This window comes from Arvicola amphibius, chromosome 2 (assembly GCF_903992535.2).
Source record: "Arvicola amphibius chromosome 2, mArvAmp1.2, whole genome shotgun sequence".
Classification (NCBI taxonomy): Eukaryota; Metazoa; Chordata; class Mammalia; order Rodentia; family Cricetidae; genus Arvicola; species Arvicola amphibius.
The window spans coordinates 189,298,139-189,321,468 of record NC_052048.2 but is presented as its reverse complement, the minus strand read 5'-3'; the positions used below and the strand labels follow the sequence as shown (position 1 = coordinate 189,321,468).

Sequence of the window (23,330 nt, the reverse complement as noted above, 5' to 3'; positions counted from 1 at the left end):
CGGGGCTTACAGTGCTTTGCCTCTCATACATAGCTTTTCACACATGTACTGACTGATAGTGGTGGTCGCTCTTACACCACACTGCTTTATCTTTGCTTTGCTTTTTACAGTGCTGAAAATTTGAACTCAGGGCCTTGTCCTTAGCAGGCAAGTACTCTACCTCTGAGTGCCATCCCCAACCTGCACTGTTTTAAGGATAATAGCAGTCATTTATCCCTTTTCTACCACTTACTAAGCACAGCACAAATAAACCTAGGTTGCAATTTCCATGGTATGGTATTTAGAAGTCATGCATGTAGGGGCTGGAGAGATGGCTCAGAGATTTAGCACGCTTGATGCTCTTGAAGGGAACCTGGGTTACATTCTCAACACCCACATGATAACGCACAACCATCTATAACTCCAGTTCCAGGAGATCTGATGCCGTCTTCTGGCCTTGACATATATTCAGGTAAAAACATTCATATAAATAAATACATAGTCAAGCATAGAAGTTAATATTCTAGCCCTGTGCTTTATACAAACTAAAGACTCAATAAATAAGCATTACTAATGTCACTATTGTAAAAATGCAGAAATTGGCCAATGAACAAAGGTAACGATAATAACAAATTATCATTAAGTATTCTTAAATGCAGCAAACTTTGCTTCTTATCTTTTGCTGTGAGCTCAAGCTCCAAATGAACTTGTCCCTGTGGATAGGCCATTCAGATTCTAGGCTTCTCTTAGCTAATGATGTGAAAACCAAAAGGAACAAAGAAAAACGTATATAGGGCAGCCTGGAGAGGAAGACTAGGTCAGTAACAAAGGCAAGAACTGGCTTCTTATGAGATGTGATAGGAAGGACCTAATAGCCGATGATGCACAGTTGCTTAGCAACATGCTAATGTATTTTTAAAAAAGGATGAAGTTATCACAAAATGATATGTGCACTCTCAGCTCTACATTTTTTTGTTCCTCTACATTTTTTTATTCCTCCATGGTACATTCTTCAGATAGAAAATTAAACAAAGACTTGGCTTCTAGAAAGTAAGCCCCTGACTTAATGAAAGGGTTATGGCTTAAACCTAGTCAATGAGTCACAGGCAGCTCATACAAAACTGAGCAGGCAAATGTATGTGTGTCCTAGTTGGCTGTCAGGTGCCGTGGTCCATCTATTTAAGGCAGTAAGTGCTTATATACATTGCTGAGCACACACGGACGAGCATCAGTTACCCATCCCTTTAAAAGTTAATATCTCCTAGGAAGTACACAGCTGACAACTAATGGCACCACGAGGTAGAATTCAGGTCACAACCAGAGAATACTAACTTGCATATCCTCAAAAGTGGGAAAGATCAAAGCTTGGGGATCATACAGAAAGGCTTCGGTGGGGAAGGAGTATAGGGGTCAACCTTTAAAAGTCAAAGAAGAAAGGCAAAACGTTGAATAGGATTCTGACAGGTACATGTGATAGGGAAACATTTCCCAAGGCAGGGAGCAGCTTCAGGTTTACTCACCACAATGACAATCCTGGTTCACTGAAACATAGGATTCTCCCGGAAGATGACACCCAATTGTAGAGGCATTTGAATGCCATGTTCAGAGGCCCGCATTTGGTCTGATAGGCACCAAGACTGGCTTATGTATTTTTGAAATAGATCAGAGTTTTGCCTTTCCAGAGATTAGCGTGGTAATGGTAGTCATTTTAGTACAGAAATGTTGCAATAATAAAATGCCTGAGGCTAGGCTGCTTTCTTTCATAACCGATATTTTATTGGTTGTGTTAAGATACACTGACAATTCATACATAATTATTAACACGCATATTGAAAACAATCAGAAAGCCATGTATTATATTATTTTTTTTCAAACAATGTTTCCAACAACTTTTCAATATAGAAACAATTCAGCCCTTGGAAGTAAAGACAGGAGATTGTACTCAGCTCCATCATAGTCCTGCCTGACTGAGCTACATGAGACCCTATCTCAAAAATGTGTATAGGCACTGAAGAGATGGCTCAGTGGTTAAGAGCCCTTGCAGTCCTCACAGAGGACCCAGATTTGCTTCCCAGAACCCACATAGCAACTCAAAATTGTCTGTAACTCTAGTTCTCAAAAGATCTCACCCTCGTCTGGTCTCCACGGGCAACATACACACATGGTTCACAGACACACATTTGAGAAAAACCCTCATCCACATAAAATAAAAATCAATTAATCTTTTTAGAGTATACATATATATGAAAGAAATTTTCTTGAAGATAATATTTATTGACATCTTCAAACACTGATAAGCTATTATTTAAGATGACAATTGACAATGTTATATTATATGTATGGTGCTAGGGAATTAGTAGAGAAACAAGGAAGGAGTGTGTGTGTGTGTGTGTGTGTGTGTGTGTGTGTGTGTGTATACAACCTACTACATCCTTTCAGTTCTGCTGTGCTCAGGGCTGACCTCTTGGATTTGGTCAACCTATATGGAGTTCATTCCTGAAGATAACTGAGTCTCCTTCTCTTAGTAACCATCAGCCACCTGTATATCTTCATCTAGGGGTGGGACAATGTGAAATTTCCCCTGTTCATATTACCCTGCCCATAGTGCTGTTCTTATGCTGGTTTTGCTTAGGTACCAAGTGGAGAATGAAAACTTAGAAGTCTGAATTTACCCCCATTTAAGTGGTAGAACAATGTTGCTCCAGGACAGTGGGAGGAGCTAGTAGGGACACAAGACAATGGGAGGAGCTAGTAGGGACACAAGACAATGGGAGGAGCTAGTAGGGACACAAAAGGAAAGAACCCTGAAGGGACGGAGAAGAAACCTGAATTTGTTGTGTGTGAAGTGCTCATGAACTGGTAAGTGATAAAATTCAGCAAGCGGGAGAAAATACAGGTGTAGAGTTTGGTAATTACACACCTGGAGTACCTGAACAGGAAGGAGCGGGATTGGATTGGATTCTATACGATTAAGGGCATAGATCATAACTAACCATGTTTGCAATCTTTTTTTTAACCCTTTACAAAGATTATGTAGAACTTTTGTTATAAAAAAGTTTCCTAAGAAACCATTTGCTATCAAGAGAGATAGACACCAAAATCTATAGGAGAATGAGGGTCAGGATAATGTAAAATGAGTAGGCGATCATGTATGTCCTTAGAGAAACACACTTCAATAGCTTGGAAGGAGGAGTGGAGGCAAGCTCAGCAAGGAGCTGGTTGGCAAGTGGTCCCTTGGTTGGGAAACTAGGGGAGGGAATGTTTTTGTTTCTTAGAAAAGAAACTTCAGAAGAGCATTTGTTGCAGAAAAAAAAGAGTAATAAAGAGGTAATGGTTGCAACATGTGTAAGAGGACATTTTTGTCTTAGTTGAAGGACTAGAAAGGAGAAATGTGGCCAAGAGCATAAAGGTCAATCTAGAAAATCCAAAAGCACAGTGGCATTGGGAGAAGCATCCACAAACAGAAAGCAAAGCTGTCTGAGAAATGTACAAGGGACCTGAAGTTGAGAGATGTCTGTTTAAATAGTTCAAAGGATAACTGAGTGTAGGGGATGTTTGAAAATAGAAGGCTTCTTAAGAAAAGCAGAAATGCAGTCTGCAGTTCCTCATCAAACCCAAAGTCTTTCTGTTCTTAAACCTAAGTTCCATCGACACAGATGATCTTGTCCATATCAAAAGCTTCAGCCCATCCCTATATCAACACAAGAGAAGATAAATCTGAACCACAACTGAAAATTTACAGAAAAGACTCAGAAATCAGGCCATTGCAGAGGACTTTGATGATGAGCAGATGCAAGACCCTGGGCTTTCAGAGGGGTCTCAGAAGGTCATCTGAGAATATAAACATTCAAGATGTCGCACACTGCTGTACCCAAGCACCAAGTATATCATGGTCTGTCTAGAGAATTTAGAGCAGGGACGGCTTAGTTTTGTCTCTGATGATGGAAAAAAATCTCCGTGGCAACTGGCTAAACTGCTGAGAAGCAGTGAAAAGGGAAGAGTGGGTCACAGGAGTGCCTCCCAAGGGAAAGAAGAAGACGTTATAAGCATCTTTTCCAGTCTGACTCAGCACTGGAATTATCATGTGGTGTGTGAGGGTCTCGTCACCCAGTTCCCAGGGGATAATCTTAACCTCCAAAAGATATATCACAGTGAATGTCAAAACTCTCCAGTCCTTTGATGACATCAAGCCCCACAGATAACATGAGGCATATCAGTGACTCTGTTCATTTTCAGGGTCTTGGAGCCCACCTTGAATCCTACTGCACTGAGGTTATTCATGGATCAGTATGTGTACTCAACTGGGAGTAAATACCAAACATAACATAAAAAAGAAGCTAAGTCCCCTGCTCTCATGCCTTCTGGCCCACTGTGCACCGTTACCATCAGCCACCATTCCGGCTGCCCCGTATCTTCAGCAGCATCTCCTCGTCACCGCTACCTTCAACCCAGGGTTGCTGAAGAGTATGACAATGGGGTGTATCACTGTGCACAGATGAACCACCACCTGCCACACCCAGTACCTGAATTCCTGAAAGGGTGTGCTGCTGGCAGAACTAAGTACCAGGGTCAGAAAACAGGAGATGAAAAGAATGATGAAGGACAGGAGGATGAGGAGAGCTTTCACATGGGCCTGTGCGCTAACATCCCGAAGTCCCGAGAAGGTCAAGAGAGTCTTCTTTGTATGTTTTATCAAAGATACGAGGAGCAAAATCATGAAAATGCTAAAGATAGCTGTAGGGATGGTCCACATAATCATTTTTACGTAAAAGAAGTAGAATTTCTCTAATGAGACTCTTAAGCTATTCCCTGTGACATTCCAAGGTTGCTGGTCACTCTTTATAAAGTTCTTATATATCAGATAATTGCCTATGAAACACAGGATACTAGTTAAGCTCGACATGCCCACGGCACTGAGTAGCATCCACGGTACCCACCCAGGCACCTTGAACTTCAGCCAGACAAAGACAGGGTGGGTTAAGGTTGAAATCTTCACACAATAGAAGAAACCTAGCAAGGAGCAGAACCAGATGGTTACAGCAGTCAGGAAGTCCCACATAATATTTAGGAGCTGAATTACAACGTTGTATGGGAAGACTGTTGGATTCAGGAAAACATAAATATTCTTACCTATCACCACCCATTGCAGACAGAAGCGACCAGCTGCTAGACTGATCAGCAACTTATTATGAGCTGACAGTGTTCTCCGGAGCAACCATTTCATGCCCAGGGCTATAATGATAGATCCATTGCCTACCACGGCCACCAGGCACAGCAGAATTAAACTGATAAATAAAGTGATGACTGTCTTATCAACAGTCTGGCATCCCAGAACTGTGTGACCTCTGCTCATTTCTCCTGTGGGCATGATGGGTCTCATGAAGGGCCACTGGTTGGTCTAAGAAGTCTCTCCAATATGTTTGTCTCTCCGCATGCCTTAAGTGGAGAAGTGAAGCCAGACGTGAGGATGCAGGCTCTCTTTGGAGGATGAAAAGGTTTCTTCTCTTCAGGACAGATGCAAACACTGCCAAGGCTGAGTTCCCAAAGTCGACCTGCCTGCCTGTGAATTTGCCTGCTCTCTTGCCTATCCCCTACCCCATTGTCGACATCAGTGTGGATAATGTATCAGGCCCTTGCAAATGGTGTCTCTTACATAGGCAGCTGCACTTCTCGAAGCTGATACCTAACACCACACACCTGGAGCTACTTGGTAATAAAATCTACAGGATATGAACCCTACTGAATAGCTGAGATCATATCCATGATGGGGGGTAGGAGGTGATTGTTAGGTTCTAGACATTGTTCTAGATGCCCCCCAAAAAATATTTAGTTCTTATAGCAACCCTGTGAAAGAGGTGCAGGAAGAGCATCCCTTTAGGCTGGGTGGTGGCACACACCTTTCATCCCAGCACTCAGGAGGTAAAGGCAAGCAGATCTCTGTGAGTTCAAGGTCAACCTGATCTACAAGAGCTAGTTCCAGGACAGGCAAGGCTGTTACACAGAGAAACCCTGTCTTGAAAGAAAGAGGAAGGAAGGAAGGAAGGAAGGAAGGAAGGAAGGAAGGAAGGAAGGAAGGAAGGAAGGAAGGAAAAGAATATCCCTTTGACATAGAGTCAGAAACTGATCCAAACTTCTCCTGAGAGAGCTTACTTAGCTCTAATCAGTTGAGGATTCAGCATCCCAGAACAGAGCAGGAGAGACAGTTACACAGAATGAAGCAGAAATTTCTCTAAAAAAAATTTAGACAATGTTCTCTTAGCAGTGACTTTCACAATGGCATCTCAACAAGAGAGTTGGAAACCAATGGGACAGGCAGTGAGCAGCTGCTCAGAGACAGTCTTCAACCCAAGTCCCACTCCTCACTGTGCGTGTTTGATTATGCCAGGGAGGCCCTCTGGTTCCTTATGCTCATCTCTATCACGTGAAAAGTACTCGTTCTCGTATACAGACTTTCCTTGCTGGATGTGGCTGGGTAAAGACATCAAGAGTGATTCCATACACAAAAGAAGTGAAGCCTCAAGTAACAGATGAAGCCTCATATTTAAGTCGTACTTAACTCATAGCAGAAAACCAAGAGCTGCACCGTTTCCAGGACCAGCGCCTCTCACCACAGTTAGCAACATTAATCTTACCCCTCCAACTTCTTCTGCCTTAGCAACTGTGGATTCTATCTAGATCGGTATTCTTTTGCCCATTAAAGCTTTAGGAAAGTAGAGTGGGTCAAGGTAACTGCTTGCCAACAAGCCTGGAGACCTGAGTTCCTTCCTGGAAGCCACACAAAGGTGGAAGGAGAGAACCAGCTCCACGAAGCTGTCCTCTGGTCTCCGCATAGGACACCTTGCTGAGAGAGTAGGCGCACACATACACACAAACAAATAAAAACATTAAATTAAAAAAATAAGATTACAAGGACTGGGGAAATGGTTCAGGAAGTGCTTGCCACATAAGTATGAGGATCTGAGCTGTCTCCCCAGCAACCATGGAAAACTAAGAATTAATGAGAACCTGCGATCTGCCTGCTGGGTATGAGAGACACAAGGAATTCTGGGATTGGTCACCAGCCTAGTCGGGGTGGGTTGAACTCCATGTTCAGGAAGTGATCCTATCGCAAGGGTAAAGGAAGGAAGGCACACAAAATTGGCACAGTGATTCCGCCTTCCTGTGAAAATGCCAGTTCCCAGGGAACAGCGTTCCAAACTTCCTTCTGTGTCTGGTTTCCTTGGCTGACTTTTGACTGTTTTCCACTGGAACCTGGAAAAATGAGACAGACTGGGTCTTTGAACTCTGAAGTGTGTGCAGCCACAAACCGTACAAGGTGGGAAAACTCCTATCTCTTCCTTCTTCCTCCTACACCATCGATGGCTCATAAGATTAAGGATGTACAATTAACCTCCATTGCCTTAACAGCTAGTTGTAAGCATCTCTTATTCCATAATAAAAGTCTGAAGAGCACTGGGCTACAACAGTGAATTAGTTGCCGTCAAAGTGCTTTCATGCACAAATCACAAACCACAAACATTTATTGTGAGTATATTATGTGCAAATTAAATTCATTCGAAAAGCTGAGGGGTCTTTTATATTTAAATGCATGATGCATTTTATGGTGTGCCCTTAACATTTACTTACTATATTTTTTGTGTAGGAGTGTTTTTGCATAAATGTATGAACATGCACCATGTGTATGCCTGGCATCCATAAGATCTCTTAGACCTGGAGTTACAAATGGCTGGGAGCTACCATGTGGGTGCTAGGAACTGAACCTGAATCCTCTGTAAGAGCAGTATATGCTCTTACCACTAAGTCATCTCTGCAGCCTCGTATTCTACGGTGATTTTCATCATTCCTGCTTTCTCTTATTTAGATTTGGCTTTTAGGTAGACACAAAGTCTGATAATTTTGAGTTTTTCATAGTCTTTTTTTTTTTCTTTCATCGAGACAGGGTTTCTCTGTGTAGCAGCTCTTGGCTGTCCTGGAACTCACTCTGTAGACCAGGCTGGCCTTGAACTCACAGAAATCCGCCTGCCTCTGCCTCCCACTTCACTATTGTATTGTGTGCATTGTAAAACATGCCCCAAAAGATGGGAACTTAAGATAAAAGTGAATGAAAATTGAAATGGCCATATTTTTCCTTCCACTCCCAGGATTCACTTTCCCAAATTCCAGTCTGGAGAGTGTTAACCTGAGCAACAGCATCCAGGAAATGCCCCCTGGGCAAGAGAAGTTGAGATAAGATTACCAAAATTAACAATGGCCACGTAGCTTGTCCACTTGCCTATAATCAAAGCACTCAGAAGGCTGAGGCAGGAGGATTATGAGTAACCTGAGCTATGTGAGAACTGATCTCAAAAACACCAAGGGATAAATTTGTAGTTCCGTCTGTGAGTCCTCATCTAGCATGGGCAGTGCCCAGGGCTGGATGGCCAGCACGAATCCAAAACAAAACAAAATCTGAGAATTTCCTTTGTTTTCCATCTGTCTTCAATAGGCCAAAACCTAAACATCTTTTCACATCAGACAGAGCATCTTCGCTGAACATGAGGTCATGGGTAGGGTCTGCAGAAGCACAGACTCTTACCGCCCTCAGTCTCCTAGCCCAATCTGAAAAGGACCTTTTGGTGGGATCAGCCTTAGTCGGGGTACAAATGATGAGGGTGGCACAGATCGGGAAGGGACAGAAAAGAAGGAAATAAGAAGAGAAAAGTAGAACTGAAAAGAGCTGAGGGGGACAGTTGGGGTCACAAGGTGGGTGGCATGCAGGAATCTGTGCCATGGAAGCAACTGATAATGGTTACATATCTTCCAAAAGGGAGTATAGACAGAAATGAGGCTCAGAGATTAAGATTTGGGTTGCTTTCATAGAGAGCCACAGGAGCTTCAGAGTCAGTTCCTCTGATGGCCTCAGTTCGGCCATCGGCTAACAAAAGCCTGGGTGATTTGGAACACTGACCAGGGACTACTAGAAATGAAGGGGACAAGAGAAACACGGAGAGTTAGGGGGGAAATGTGGAGCATGGAAGTAGTTGAAAAGAAAGAAGGACCAGACCTTATGAATTCTTGCTACACGTGAGCTCATTTGTCACAGGACTGACACTGATCACTTGAGAGAAGAGACACCTTTGGACCAAGGCCTTCAAAGCTTAGGGCAGCACGGATGCCCTAAAATCATCTTCAGGCTCTTTCTCAGCTTGGGGTTGCTAAACATCAGGATGATGGAGTTCAAAGAGATGCCCACATAGATAATGACTTCTCTGGGCCAAAACCACTGATTCTGCAAGGTTTTGGTTTTTGTAATAAAACTTATCAGAGACAGGAAAAATAATATATAGAAGATGAAGAAGAAGGTAAGGGATTTTAGAGCCATGGTATGAGCCTGAGTCCGGAGATCACCAGGCTCAGGCCGATGGTCCCGCATCTTCCCCACATGCCGGTACAGTGAGAACATAAGCAAGATAAAGGACACTAGGAACAGGAAGAAAGGAGTGAACCACATGAGCGCTACATGCGACAGGTAAGTGTGCCAAAAGAAATCCAGTGTCATGTGGCCAACAGTGCAATTCCCAAGGGAACCCTGGGAGCTGATCACCTGGATAGCAATGATGTTTCCAGTGGCTGATATAGTGCCTGACAGGCCACCCATGATGAGAGAGCCCAGCAGCAGCCTGGGAACTAAACGAGAGATCCTCCACTTGAGCCAAAAGAGGGTAGGGTGGGAGAAGGAGGAGATCTTCACACAGTAGAAGACGGCAAGCCAGGCAGTAAGCCACAAAATGAGAGTGTTGGTGAAGTCCCAGAGGATGCTAAGAATGTTTGCTTGGTAACAGAAACCAAAGGAGGCCAAGATATTGGTCAGGGTGGATATCCCATGTAGGCAGAACCGGGAAGAAGCAAGAGAGGCCACAATCATGTCAGCTGCTGGCAAGGCCCGGTTCCGCATCCACTCTCTGCCCAGCACAATGATTACGAAGCCATTCTGTAACATAGAAGCCAGTGACATCAGGCAAAAGATGATCATGAAGATGATTGTGGGTGTGGAGGACATCTTGTTGAGGGAGGAGAGATTCAGACAAGCTGCAGAGCACTGAGACACAGGCACAGGAGGAGACAGAATCTACAGGCAAACCATCGTTGGGACCAGAGACATGGAAACTCTCACTCTGGATTCATACAAAAGCCCAATCAGCAGCAAAGTCCAGTGCCCGGGACTTAAAATGATAATAATTACAGTCTCCCTAGACATGTAAATCACTTCTAGTTCAATGACACCTGCCTCAATTTGCATAACTTGTTTTTGCCCACTCTGCCACAGTCAGGTGCAGGCAAATGTTAGCAGGAAATGCTCTGGAGTACTGGGGAATACTCCTCTTTTGCAGATTGTTTTTCTCTCTCTCTCTTCTTTACATTATTTTCATTTATTCTTTGACAATTTCATATGTGTATCTTGATCATATATATCCATAAATCACCCTTCCACTTCTTCAGTCCCCTCTACACACATCGTTTTTCCACCTTTGGGTCTCCTTCTTTAGCAACCCACTGCTTCCAACTGCTGTTGCCTGAATATACACAAATGTAGGACCATCCACTGGAGCATAGGCAACCTTCTCTCTCTCTCTCTCTCTCTCTCTCTCTCTCTCTCTCTCTCTCCTTCATGTCTTTGGGGTTTTTGTTTGTTTTCTTGCCTGCTTTGTATAACTGAGTCCAATGAGTGTTTTCTGTGTAGACATAAGGTTGTGGGGATGGGGCCTCCCATTACTACATCAACAACCTACCAGTGGCCACACCCCTAAAGAAAATAAATTGACTCTCCAATTAGCTTTAAGCCAGGGGTGTGGCCCCTTGACCCTCCTCTGTCCGTGCTGGAATTTTGATTGTCTCGACCTTGTGAGGGCTTTGGGTAAGTAGACACAGCTGCTATGAATTCTTAAGTGTAATGGCTCTGTCGTGTCCAGAAGATAGCATTTCACGGAAGTCCTCTTCATCTGGCCATATGTTCTTTTTACCACCTCCTCCATGATGCTCTCTGGGCTTTGGGTTAAGGAGAGTGATATAAATGTCCAATTTAGAACTGAGTCTCACAATCACTTATTCTCAGAACTTTAGCAGTTAGGAGGAGTTTCTGCATTAACTGTAACTACTACAGAGAGAGACTTCTTTAACTATCGTTCAGAGTAGCACAAATCTTTGGGTATAAATAAAGCACAGATATTTATAAGGCGGTTTGACAATCCTCAATAGAATCTATGACTCTATCCAGCTGTTGGGGAATGTTATTTCAAGGTGTATGACTTTTGTTTATGTTGCATTTACTTAACTCTGTGAAGCTGTGACTCGTTGCCTATCTAAAATACCTGATGGTCCTAATAAAGAGCTAAATAGCCAATAGTGAGGCAGGAGCAAGAATAGGCAGGGCTGGCAAGCAGAGAGAATAAGCAGGAGAAGTCTGGAGAGGAGAAGGAGCAACAGAGAACAAAGGGGGGACGACATTAGTGGCTAGCCACCCAGCCACCCAGCCACCCAGCCACCCGTCATGGAGTAAGAGTAAAAGTAAGACTCGCAGAAGTAAGAAAAGGAAAAGGCCCAGAAGCAAAAAGTAGTTGGGGATAATTTAAGTTAAGAAAAGTGGGCAAGAGACAAGCCAAGCCAAGGCTGGGCATTCTTAACTAAGAATAAGCATCCGTGTGTGATTTATTTGGGAACTGGGTGGAGGGCCCCTCAAAAAGCCAAAAGACAAACAACACCAAACAACACCCAGTCACAGGCTTTTGGCCAGAATTACAGTAGTAGACAAGAAATCCTTCCTGTATAACAAGCCTCAAATGCATGAAAACAGTTGGTGACCCCTATAAGCGTCATGCCACTATTGCGCATCTTGCCTGGCAAACACATTGTTTCTTAAATATACTATTTCTTTCCAACATTCTTCTTAAAAGATACTGCTACTCCTATTTCCTTCTCTGAAACAGAACCTACCCCTGAATCTTCATGCCCTGAGTAAATATTTTATTAGTACCCTTTTGACACTATGTAAAGGCTTATCCCTAGGTCAGCGACCTCGGGAGATTCCACATGTGTAAGGCTTGGAAGATCTCCCTACCCCGTGACTTTAGAGATGCCTATCAGACTCCATAGTAGGATCTCTACTAGAATATGAACTTCCCTGACATATTGCATTCCGGTCCGCTATCCATTACCATTTAGCTTTGATGTGTTTTACAAATAAAATGTATTTGTTCCTAAAATGAATAGATATGAGTGATAGAGATGAGGAAGGAAGGACAGAGAAGGAAAAAATGTCCCAGAAAATACATCACAGTAGAAGCTGAGGAGAAAAGAAAAAAACCACCAAGAAGAGCTCAGGACAAATTTGGGACCAAAAGAAGAGTCTGTCTTATGTGAAGTGAGCTTCCTTCTGCAACAATACCTAAGATCATAATAACTATCTTGCCAGAAGGCTTGCCATTCACTGAGTGATTCATGTCACACAGGTTATATCTTGTCTTCACCACCAGCCACACTATGTAAGCAGTTCAGATCAGCCAGCCCAGCTCAGGGGCAGAGGATCTCACCAACGTAAACTAAGCAAGGAAAGAAAAAAAATGGGAGAAACAGAGAGGAAAAGAGCAAAGAGGAAGTGAAGATGCAGCGTAAAACAGAGACGCTGGGACAAAAATCAAGCCAGGAATTCCCTTTTCTGATGCCAGTAAACCTCGAGTCAGGGTGTCCTAGGATGGCTCCCACAGAATGGCCTTGCTGCTCATGCTCTACGATCCCACTCGAGATGCCACAAGTGAGAAGTCTACGTATGAAAGACCAAAGCAAAATGAAAACAAGAATTTGCAGATTCACAATGGAAACGACAGGCTACACAGCCACCTGGGGAACAGTGATTGATTGAAAAATTGCTTTGTTTTTTTTTTTCCCTAAATTTTCGAAAGATTATCGAAGAAACAAAAAGGCACATGGACTGACTGCAGGCAGCTCCAGGGTCTAGGCCGGGTGCCTTGCAAGCTTCCCTCTGGTTCTCCTCGAAGATAGCAGCAGTGAGCAGCCTCTGTGCGTTTCACAATGTTTGGCCCTGCTCAGAGTTCCTGGGCCAGAGGCCAACTTCCTGATGTCATCATCGAGCAAGTTGAGGCCATGACACCCACGCCCTGTTGTAGCCATGTGTAACCAAGTGTACATGGTGTGCTCCCAAGCACCTTGATGTTATTTGTTCTACCACAGCAGCTCATCCCTGATCGGAACAAGGTTCTTCTTCCCCAGACTTTATCTTCTCTGCAGTTGAGAGCGCCAGAGTCTCATGTCTACATTCCCAACCGTAAAGCGCACTTCAGAACTGGGATGCAGCTCGCTTGTTAGAATGTTTGCCTCGCATGCCTAAGCTCTGAGTTCAATCCCCAGCAGCTGGAAATGGTGGTCCAGGCCTGGAATCCCAACACTCGGTGACTGGAGGCAAGAGGATCAGAAGCTCAGGGTCATCCTCAAATGTGTAGTGAACTTGAGGCCAGCCTGGGCTACGTGAGAGTTGGCCTCAGAAAAACGAAGAAGAAGAGAAAGAAGAGGGGAAGGAGGATTCTCCCATCACCTGTCCTAGCTCGCAGTGATACATCTGATAGGTTTTAGAGGTCCCCACCCCCTTCACAGTCTACCCCAATCACTGTAGCTGTTATCAACTGTCCTACAAATACAAACCAGTAATCAAAATATCAAATCTTCTCATATAATTTTTGGTCCTGTTTCTCTTTCCTAAAGGTGTCTGATGCCTACAGATGAAGCTAATAGATGCTTTTCTGTGACACAATTGGCAATATTGTTTTTCAGGATGATGCCTGAGTCCTCTCAGAGAGGACTAATGTCAAATAAGTCACAGCGGGATCTTGGATTCCAGATGGAAAATTCTGCAAAGAACTATGCACATTTCCTTCCTTTTAGCTCTCTACACTAATAAATGTTTCTGTTTGTTCTTTTCTGTTCATTAATTTTTTCATCTTGTTTTTCCTTTTCCTTATTACATTGTAATACATTGTGTCATCTTGGAGACATGTAAAAATGTGTTACATTTGACAAGGTTTGTTAATTCTTCGGCTCACTCTCCATTGACCGTTTGGGTGCCCTGTGGTGAGTGCATAAATACTTACATATTCTTACATGGTTTCTGCAAGCAGCAGGGCCAGAAAAAGGTGAATGAAGAAGGAAATAATGTCTTGATGTCTAAGCAGTAAACACATTTTAACCAAACTATGCATAAATGTCAGAGTTATTTTTCTTAAAAATGTTCTAAATACCTGTTTCTAGCCCTACAAACTTCTCCTCGTTCTCTTTAGGTAAATAATTTAAGATTGTAACATTGATTCTAATAAAAACATCACTAGAAAATAGAATTTTAGCTCTGTCTGTGAGAACAAATTTGGAAAATTACAATAACCTCATTCACCAAAATACGTATCTGAGTATGGAGCTGCAGGCCTCTAACCCCAGACTCAAGAGGAAGAAGGAGTTCAAGCACAAAGCCAGTTTATACCATTTATAGAGTGAGAGCCTGTCTCAAAAACAGAATGGGACCGGAGAGATGGCTCAAAGGTTAAAGTCCTTGGTGCTCTTACAGAGGATCGGAGTTCAAGTCTCTGAATGTTGTCTAGCTCACAACTGCCTGTAACTACAGGTCCGAGGATCAGACACTTTCTCCCAGCCTCTGTGGGCACCAGCACACATGTTGACACCCACATACAAAGACACATACTTAAAAATAAATCTTAAAGAATCAAAAGAAAACAGTTTTTGAAATATCAGAAAATCTTAACATAGCCCAAAAAACTACTTAGAGATGGCTAATATTGTTAATATTCAAGTAAATTTCTACATCATTTTCTTTTCCACTGAAAAGCAGGACTTTCAGGTTATTTTTACAATTAAAAGATTATCCCACAAGGAGAGTCTTCATCTACTTCTATCTTAATCATGAAAGTGGTTCCTTCTCACTTTCTTTTTTAATATTTATTTTTACTGTTTTTATTTATGCGTACATTGGGGGTGGGGTGTGTACATGAGTACAATGCCTAGAGAGGTCAAAGGTGTCCAATCGCCTGGAAGTGGGGGTACCCAACATGTGTGCTGAGAAGCAAACTCAAGTGTTCTCTGAGCACAGTCCAGCATCTTAACCACTGAGCCTCTTTCTCACTTTCTTACACCATTTGAATAACCAAGAACAATACCAGAGAACATTAAAGGAATAAATCGATGTTTCTTCATTAATGCCATACAGTTTATTAATGTATTACATCTGTGGGAGAGATGATAGTGTTCCAAGCCACTGAGTCAGTGGTTTGAAGGCCGTGTTCCCAGGATGTTCTCATGGACCCAAACTAAGAGGAAACAGAGAAAGAAAAAAAACCCCAGCTCTCATCCAGCAGAGCTGATCTATTGACAATTACTTTTTTATACTGAGTTTCCACAAAAGATTTCAAAATCAGGACTTTGTTCCATTGGGAAAAAAAAAATCTGAAACTATTGTCCTCAACCAAAACTCAAACAAACGGCCAGGGACAGATAGGAACTGGGTTTCGTTGTTGCCTCATTCATTTCTCAAAACTCTTCCAAAATTCCAGCGAAAGGATTTTTGAAAATTAATCTAGAGCATCAAGCCATAATAACAGAGAGAAAGGAAAAAAAAAACTCATTTGGAAATCTGAATAGTAGATGGACAAGCAATCAAAGACACAGTCTCTCTGAGAGAACCGAATCCTTCATGAGTGGAAGACAGAGTCAGGAACGAGCCCAGCCTGTACTAGGGGTAAATGGCGTCAGCCGCCTCTGGAGGAAAGAGAAGAGCCTGTTTAGAATGAGGATTGCAAGAGCTGGGCTCAGTAGTAGAGCTCTTGCCTGACATGCGGAAGGCCTCGGGTTTGACTCTCAATGCTGCAGGAAAAGGGGGAAGGAAGAGGAAGAGTGGAGAGGAAAGGACCCAGGTTTCTGGATCATCTCCCCTGTTTTGCACCTGCCCCTCACCCTAGGGAAAGATGTAAGTGTATTCTCTGTGGAGGGTAAAGGGGCTCTCTGAGCTGCATTGTCTGAGTTGAAAGAAGAGAACATACTTAAAGCAGGGAGACTAGATGAACAACTGTGTTTCCCTTGCTGAAGGAAAATTAGCATTGATCCAGACCTCTTTATCTGGATGCTCAAATGCAAGGGTGAATTCCTCCTGATTTACAAGGTTAGGCCCATTTTTTTTCCTGACATCACACCCGTGTTAACGCTATGGAAATTTGGTTGAAAATCACACTTTGGGTTTTGTGTTTGAGCTTTTCCCAGGCCAGGGATACACAGTTGAGATGTTGGGCAGCTCCTAGACAACCATGTAGTCCCAAGGGCCACATCCTATCCTCTGCAGATTGCTGTGCTGTCCATCTGTGCTACTCAGCGGGTTAGATATATTAACTGCACTTCTGACTAACTCTGTTTTCAACTGACATGGCTGATGTGGCCACATGTAGGTCAAGGAGCAACTTCACAGGCTTTACAGACAGATTTTCCACACAGTAAATACATAAAATGCAATTACTCCGCTATAATGATAAATGCAGTCAGGATGGCCTCTGGAAAAGGATGCAACTGAAGACCATTTACGTGAAAGAGACAGTCTTGGGAAGACAAGAACGGCATATTTTCTCTCATACAAAGATTCTAGGTTCAGTGTGTGTGTGTGTGTGTGTGTGTGTGTGTGTGTGTGTGTGTGTGTCAATGTGCATGTGTGTGTGTGCATGTGTGGGCACATGTGCTTGTCCGAATGAAACTAAAAAAGGAAAAGTGGAAGGGGATTAAAGAGATCTTGAGGGAGCAGAGAGGGAGGGAAAAGAGAGAGAGAGAAAGATGAAGTACAAGGAAGGCAGAAAGAAGAACTGTTGTAGAGAGAAATGGGAACAGGGAAGGACAGAAGGGAAGGAAGATGACTAAGAATAAAGAGTATAACGGCATATAGACTATAGATATGACAAAATCCATTATATTTTATGACATTGCAAAAGCTAAAATCAAGAAAAAGTTTATTCTACATCCGCTTTTCTGGGGAGTCACTGAAGAACATATTCTCCAATGTCAGAGGATCTGCTGGGGCAAAGGAAGACATGGTTGTAGCAATGCATGCTCTGAGATGTGTAGAGATGTGTAGAGGGGCACTGCAGCGATAAGACAGTGAGAGAGGTTAGTGCAGAGGGAGGGGAGATGGGAGGGAAAAGGAGACAGGGAGGGAGGGAGTGTGACAAGTCCAAGTTGGAGCAAAGCAAGAGGTTCGGGGAGGACAATCCCAGGCAAATAAAATTCTGTTGTACCTGCTTATTCTAGTTTGCTTTCTGTTGCTGTGATGAAACACTCTAATCAAAAGCAACTTAAGGAAGGGAAGGTTTATTTCCGAGGAAAGTGAGGGCAGCAACCCATGGATAAGCACTCCATCCTGGCTTCTTCTCCTCTGTCTCATGCTCAACCCCTCTTCTAGTACAACCCAGGCCCACCAGCCCACAGGCAGCAAAACCCACAATGGACTAGCACCTCCCACATCCATCCACAGCCAAGACAATTCCCAGCAGACATGGCCCCAGGCCAATCTGATCTGGGCAGTGGCTCAATTGAGACTCTCTCTTCCAAGTGTCTCTTATTGTGTCAAGCTGACAATAAAAACTAACCAGAACACTGGTGGACCCAAAATTGTTGAGAGAGATCTACACCGACGGCCAGGGTTGAAAAGAGTAAAACACTAACAAACAATTGTTAAGCCAAAGAAAACAAACTGTGTACAGAAAGGGAGGAGAAGTCTTAGATTAAAACATGCTTTCAACTTAGACCCATTTCCACTGTCAGAGCTAAATGTTGCATATGGATTTACCAAGCATTAGAACTACAGCAAATGGTGGGATACCAGAAGGGTATACCAGGACTGGAGGTGAGGAAGAACTAAAGTTTCGTTTTCCATAGTGGGAAGCATACCTATAACTGAAAAGTCAAAAGTAGTATGGGTATATAATCGAGACACACACACGCGCGCTTGTACACACATCTACATGTACACACGCACATCCACTTGTACCCACATCCACATGTACATACATACACACACACACATCCACATGCATACACACACAAGCTAAAAGAAGTCAAAACAGCTTCCCTTAGAAAGGTCAAGAGAATGGGAACAAAAGTCAATTTTAGAGTTTAGGTTTTTGTTGTTTCTTTTTTTTTTTTTTCTTCAAAATAGATCTGGGACAGATACCTGGCTTCTTGGAAGAGACACATGTGTAATATTAACAATTATACATGTGGGGGTGGGGGTGGGAGAGAAAGCAGCAAATGAAGTGAGGGCCACACACAAAAGACAGCCAAGCATGTTCCCTTGATGTTTGTCAATGCTGGTACCTGCTACAGGCAAGGATTCATTTTCTTCATCCAATTAGGAATCATAATCATCTAATACTCATAATTTCATTAAAATCTTCCAAGTATGTACTTTTCATAATCATTTGGAGGACGAAGGGGGTAGTATGAGTCATATTCACTGAAATAGCTTAATCACGCTTACAAAGAAAAATCCTAATCCAAAATTGCCATTTTCCAAATTGTAATTTTCTCCTGGTTTCTTTTCTGCCCTCTGCCCTTGTCCTGGCCCCTCCTCCCATGCTGAAAAACCCCCACCCAACACCATCGCATCCCTTCCTGCAGGCACAAGTCTGTCTGAAAGGAGTGTTGGTGGTAGCAGGTTATGAAATGTCTTCTTGGGATGAAGCCAAGACACGATGACCTACATACCACTGTGAAGTAGTGTTGGGACCTAAAGGATAAAACACAGGCAAATTAAAAAGTTCCTGCTATTGCCCCCAAAACAATGTGGAAACTCCCACAAGTCTCCCTTGAAGTCAGCTGAAAAGAGATGTTAAATAAATAAATAAAATTTTTTAAAAATTCCATAGTGCAACTCTCCCTGACAATTTTTGCAGAAAATCCCAGTCTCTGTGTTTATCTACATGAGATGAAAAGAGGAATTTCGGTGTGGCTAAAACGTGCAATTTAGACAGAGACTGTCAGTGTCTACACACACACACTGGATATGTTCAATATGAACCCACAGTAGACAAGCTTTGTGTTCCCAAGTAGGTGGGCAGGTGGGTGAGCTCACGTCCTACCATCACACTAGAAAAACAAAAATAAGGGTAAGACCAAAAAAAATTTAATCACAAGGTATTAAGTGAGCCTAGAAAAGGAACTCGATCTCAAACTGACTAACCTGCTTTGAAAGCCTATATGGCTGGCATTGTGTTAAGCTCATTTGCAATCATCTTTTCCTTGTGTAATCTTATTTAAGGATGCCATATGTGGTCCGTATCTGCTCCTTATTATTAGATACATAGTCTATGTTCATAGAAAAATGTAAGGAAGGTTCTGCAAATCAACGTTTTCCCTGAATTGAACATCCTAAAGCCATGGGGCTTCACTGCATGCCCTACTGCCTATCCTGGTCAAAACAAGCAGGCTTTATCTTGCCACCATTGCTCAGCGACTACGTTTCACATTTCTGAACTAAGATTGCCATTCTGAGTCACTAACAACTGTTTTCTCACCTTCTTGCTTCTCTAGTTCCTCATAATATTTCTTATTTACCACCAGGTGGCAACGAATAAATACGCCCAAGCAGGCAAACATTAGAAGCAGTCTAAGAAAATAGCACACCATTCCAAAGAAAGCTGCAAGATGAAGACGCTCATCTTGACAGTTTCAGAATAAAATTAACTTAGAGCTGGTTTGTGGCAACAAAGGATGGAGTTCAGATGCAGACACGCCTTCTTTTTGGTATCTGTTGCTTTGTCGTCCTAATCTAGGATGGCCCTTCCCGAAAGTACCATAATAGTAACACTAGACAAGGTCATGGTCAGGCAATCAACACATTGTTGATTGTGTTGGGTGGTGGGGCTCCAGCAATAACTCTGTTGGTAGCAAGCTTGCCTGGCCTGCATGTAGCTCTAGGATCAGTCCCCGGCACTGGATAACCTGGATGTCAGTGCACATCTGTGATCCCAGCCCTTGAGAATTGGAAACAGGAAAATCAGAAGTTCAAGATCATCCCTGGCTATACAGAAAGCTGTAGACCAGCTTAGGTGAGACTTAAGACAGGAGAGGAGAGACCCAGTCTTAAATATTATAAATAGATAAAGTTTTGCACTTTGTGCATGGCTAAACTCTTTCTAGTCATTCGCAAGACAGATACAACACACACACATACACACACACACACACACACACACACACACACACACACAGGCTGTGGATACAAGAAACAGAATGCTCTGGACAAGATGGTTCAGCAGGTAAAGGCTTTTACTTCCAAGCCTGAGTTCAATCCCAAAAACCCACATGGTGGAAGGAGAAAACTCCCTCCAAAAGTTGTCCTCTGACTTCACATGTGTTCACACATGCATACATGTAAAATAATTTAATGTAACAAGAAACAAACAGCAAGCCTAGAATGCTTTCTATGGTTTTCCTTTCTCTGAAGGGAAATTCTCCCACCACAGTCCTATTCCAATGTACTTTTAAAACTTTTAGTTAATTTTTACAAATTTATATTGCTTATATATGTGTGGGATGGAGGGTACCATGGCACATGGGGAAGTCATAGAAACTTCTGGTAAGGCTGGTCTTTCCCTCTACCACGTGGGTTCCAAGAATTGCACTCAGGTCATTAGGATTGGCAGCAAGCACCTTTATCCAGTGAGCCACCTCAGCGCACTATCAATATGCTTTCTTTGGATTAAACAAAAAAAGGATTACATGTTTTAAGATATATATCTTATGTGTTTTAATATATATTATATCTTATATGTTCTCATATATCTTATATATTAATATACCTTATATGTTTTAATATATTATATATATCCAGTCTTTTAATCACATCTTTCTAATGATTTGGAGCCCTGCCTCTTCCTTTCAGAACACTCAGTAGCTTCCTCCTTCATCTGTGGTACCCTAGGAGGCTGCCCTCTCATGGCATCTCATTCAAGGCTCAAGACTATTCCTCAAAGCTTCCTGCCAGCTATAACTCCAGGATTCTTTCTCTTCTCTCTTTCCTGGTTACTGTCTCTGAGCCTTGATCTCTTTCCTTTTCATTAACCTCTGGAAAAGAAAAGGTCCAACTTATCCTAGGCCCCTTTGCTCTGCTATAGCAGGATGTCTGAGACTAGGTCCTTTATAAAGCTCTGAAATGGTTGTCCAACAGTTCTGGGGGTTAGAAAATGCAGAGAAATGGGCTGGCACCTGAAGGAGGTTTTCATACTGCATTATCCTGTGGTAGAAAAGTGAATGGGCAAGACAGGACAAAAGGAAATGGAGCTCACCATTGCAGCAAATGCACTATTACAAAAATGCAGTACTGTGTTCACGAAGGCTGAGTTTTCATGGCCTAATCACCTCTCAAAAGGGCTGTCTTTCAATGCTTATGCATTGGGGATTAAGGCTCCCACACATGGGCCTTGAGCACACATCCAAACCATAGTATTGTCTCTCCAAAAAAATGCCTCCAGCCCATTTGCAATCTTCAATATGTACAGTCAAGATACCTCACTCATCAAAAGCAGCCTAAAAACATTAGCTTAAGCCTATTTTGTTCCAGTTATGATCCTAACATTTATCCAAGTCATCACGTGCCCACCAAAGGGGTGTCCCTTGAGGATTAAACATCTTTATAGAAATCATGTATAAAATTACAGGAGTCAGAATACATGAGGGGACCATTTCTGAGAGAGTAAGGTGAGCTCTTAGAAATCCGGAGTGTGTCCCCATGCAGACTCAAAAAACTAGGGTTCTAAAGAAGGGAAGGACACCATAGTTCTGGATTTTCCAAGTGAAACCAGATGTGGGGGGAGGGGCAGACACAGAGAGGAAAAAGAGGAAAGTAAAATAGAGAAAAATTCCTCTAGCGAAGCCACCCTCTTCCCTGAGCAATTTCCTGACATACAAGGATGCTCTTTGAAGCTTTGTTTTAAACAAAAGTTTAAGGGCAAAGAAAACAATAACCATCATCATTAAAACATTTGTTCTAAATGAGGAGAGTTATCACCTCCTTAGATTTTTCTTAGGAAACTTTTCTGGGTGTTTCTGTCACCAGTGTGGGGGGCAGGTGCCACTGGCACTTCTTCACTCATTGTTTGTGGCCAAGGTGCATCTGTCCCACACAACGAAGAACATCCACCACCCCCAGCGATGATACCAAGTTTCCCACCAGACATCTGTGTGGGTGAAAAATATCTGAGCTAAGAAATTAACTACACTAAATATAACCTCAAAGTAATTTTTGCGCTGCTCTAAGATGTAATGTTTTTTTTCCAGGAATAGAGCAACCAAATAAAATAAAAAGTATTGAAATTTTGTTTGGTTTGAATCTCTCCCATGAGTTCTTGATCATCTGAGAAATGTCAAGAATTGATGACAATTTATCCATAAGCATTTAAGTTAGCAACACTCTGCCTTCACTCTGCCTATATATGGATCTGAACCCTCCAGATAGGGGCAAGCAACTGTCTGCTCCATTACGCTACCTGCTGTATGTGTTCATGCCAAGTGATCAAAATTCATATTTGTTTACTATAAATAGATTTCTTTAAACATTTCTGATACAATTAAGACATTATTTTGTGTTTTAATTATATTTAAGATAAACTATTATTTATTAACTTAATTTCAGTAGTGTAAAGTGGTCAGTCCCTAAGATTTTCCTAGGAAGAAGGCAGCATGACAAGTAAGGTAATGTATTTGATTCAGAGAGAGAGAGAGAGAGAGAGAGAGAGAGACAGAGACAGAGTAAGAGAAGCTTAATTTAGCTCACAGACTTGGAGTTTCAAAGCCCAACATCAGGATGCCCTGACTGGTCTAAGCCCATGAGAGCAGCAGATGGTGGCCCAGAATAGCAGGACGGCCTCTAAGAGAAGTACTCAAGAAAGAAAAGTGGACAGAGAACTGGGTCCTGAAATCTCTTCAAGACACAATTGCAATTGTTGTAAAATATTAACTTAAGATGTGTTGCATTTGTTTATGCCATGAAACATTTGTTTACTGATGCAAAGATATGTTGCATTCTTTTATGTTGTATTTTTTTAACTCTGTGAACCTGTGCTACTTTGCCTGCCTAAAACACCTGATTGGTCTAATAAAGCACTGAATGGTCAATATCTAGACAGGAGAGGGATAGGTGGACTGACAGGCAGAAGAATAAATAGAAGGAGAAAAAGAGAACAGAGGGGAGAAAAGGAAAAGAAGAGGAGGATTCTGGGGGCCAGCCACCTAGCCACACAGGCATACATGGAATAAGAAGGAAA

At 42.5% G+C, this 23,330-nt stretch overlaps 2 protein-coding genes across 2 annotated transcripts; both read right to left on the bottom strand.

Moving 5' to 3' along the window:
- Positions 1-4,393: 4,393 nt before the first annotated feature.
- Positions 4,394-5,473, bottom strand: Tas2r60 (taste 2 receptor member 60). The gene has a single exon (XM_038317907.1). The coding sequence runs from the start codon at positions 5,357-5,359 to the stop codon at positions 4,394-4,396; it is 966 nt and encodes a 321-aa protein (XP_038173835.1). The 5' UTR covers positions 5,360-5,473.
- Positions 5,474-9,109: 3,636 nt separating this feature from the next.
- LOC119807369 (taste receptor type 2 member 143-like) lies at positions 9,110-10,018 on the bottom strand. Its single transcript, XM_038319397.1, has one exon. The coding sequence runs from the start codon at positions 10,016-10,018 to the stop codon at positions 9,110-9,112; it is 909 nt and encodes a 302-aa protein (XP_038175325.1).
- Positions 10,019-23,330: the final 13,312 nt, after the last annotated feature.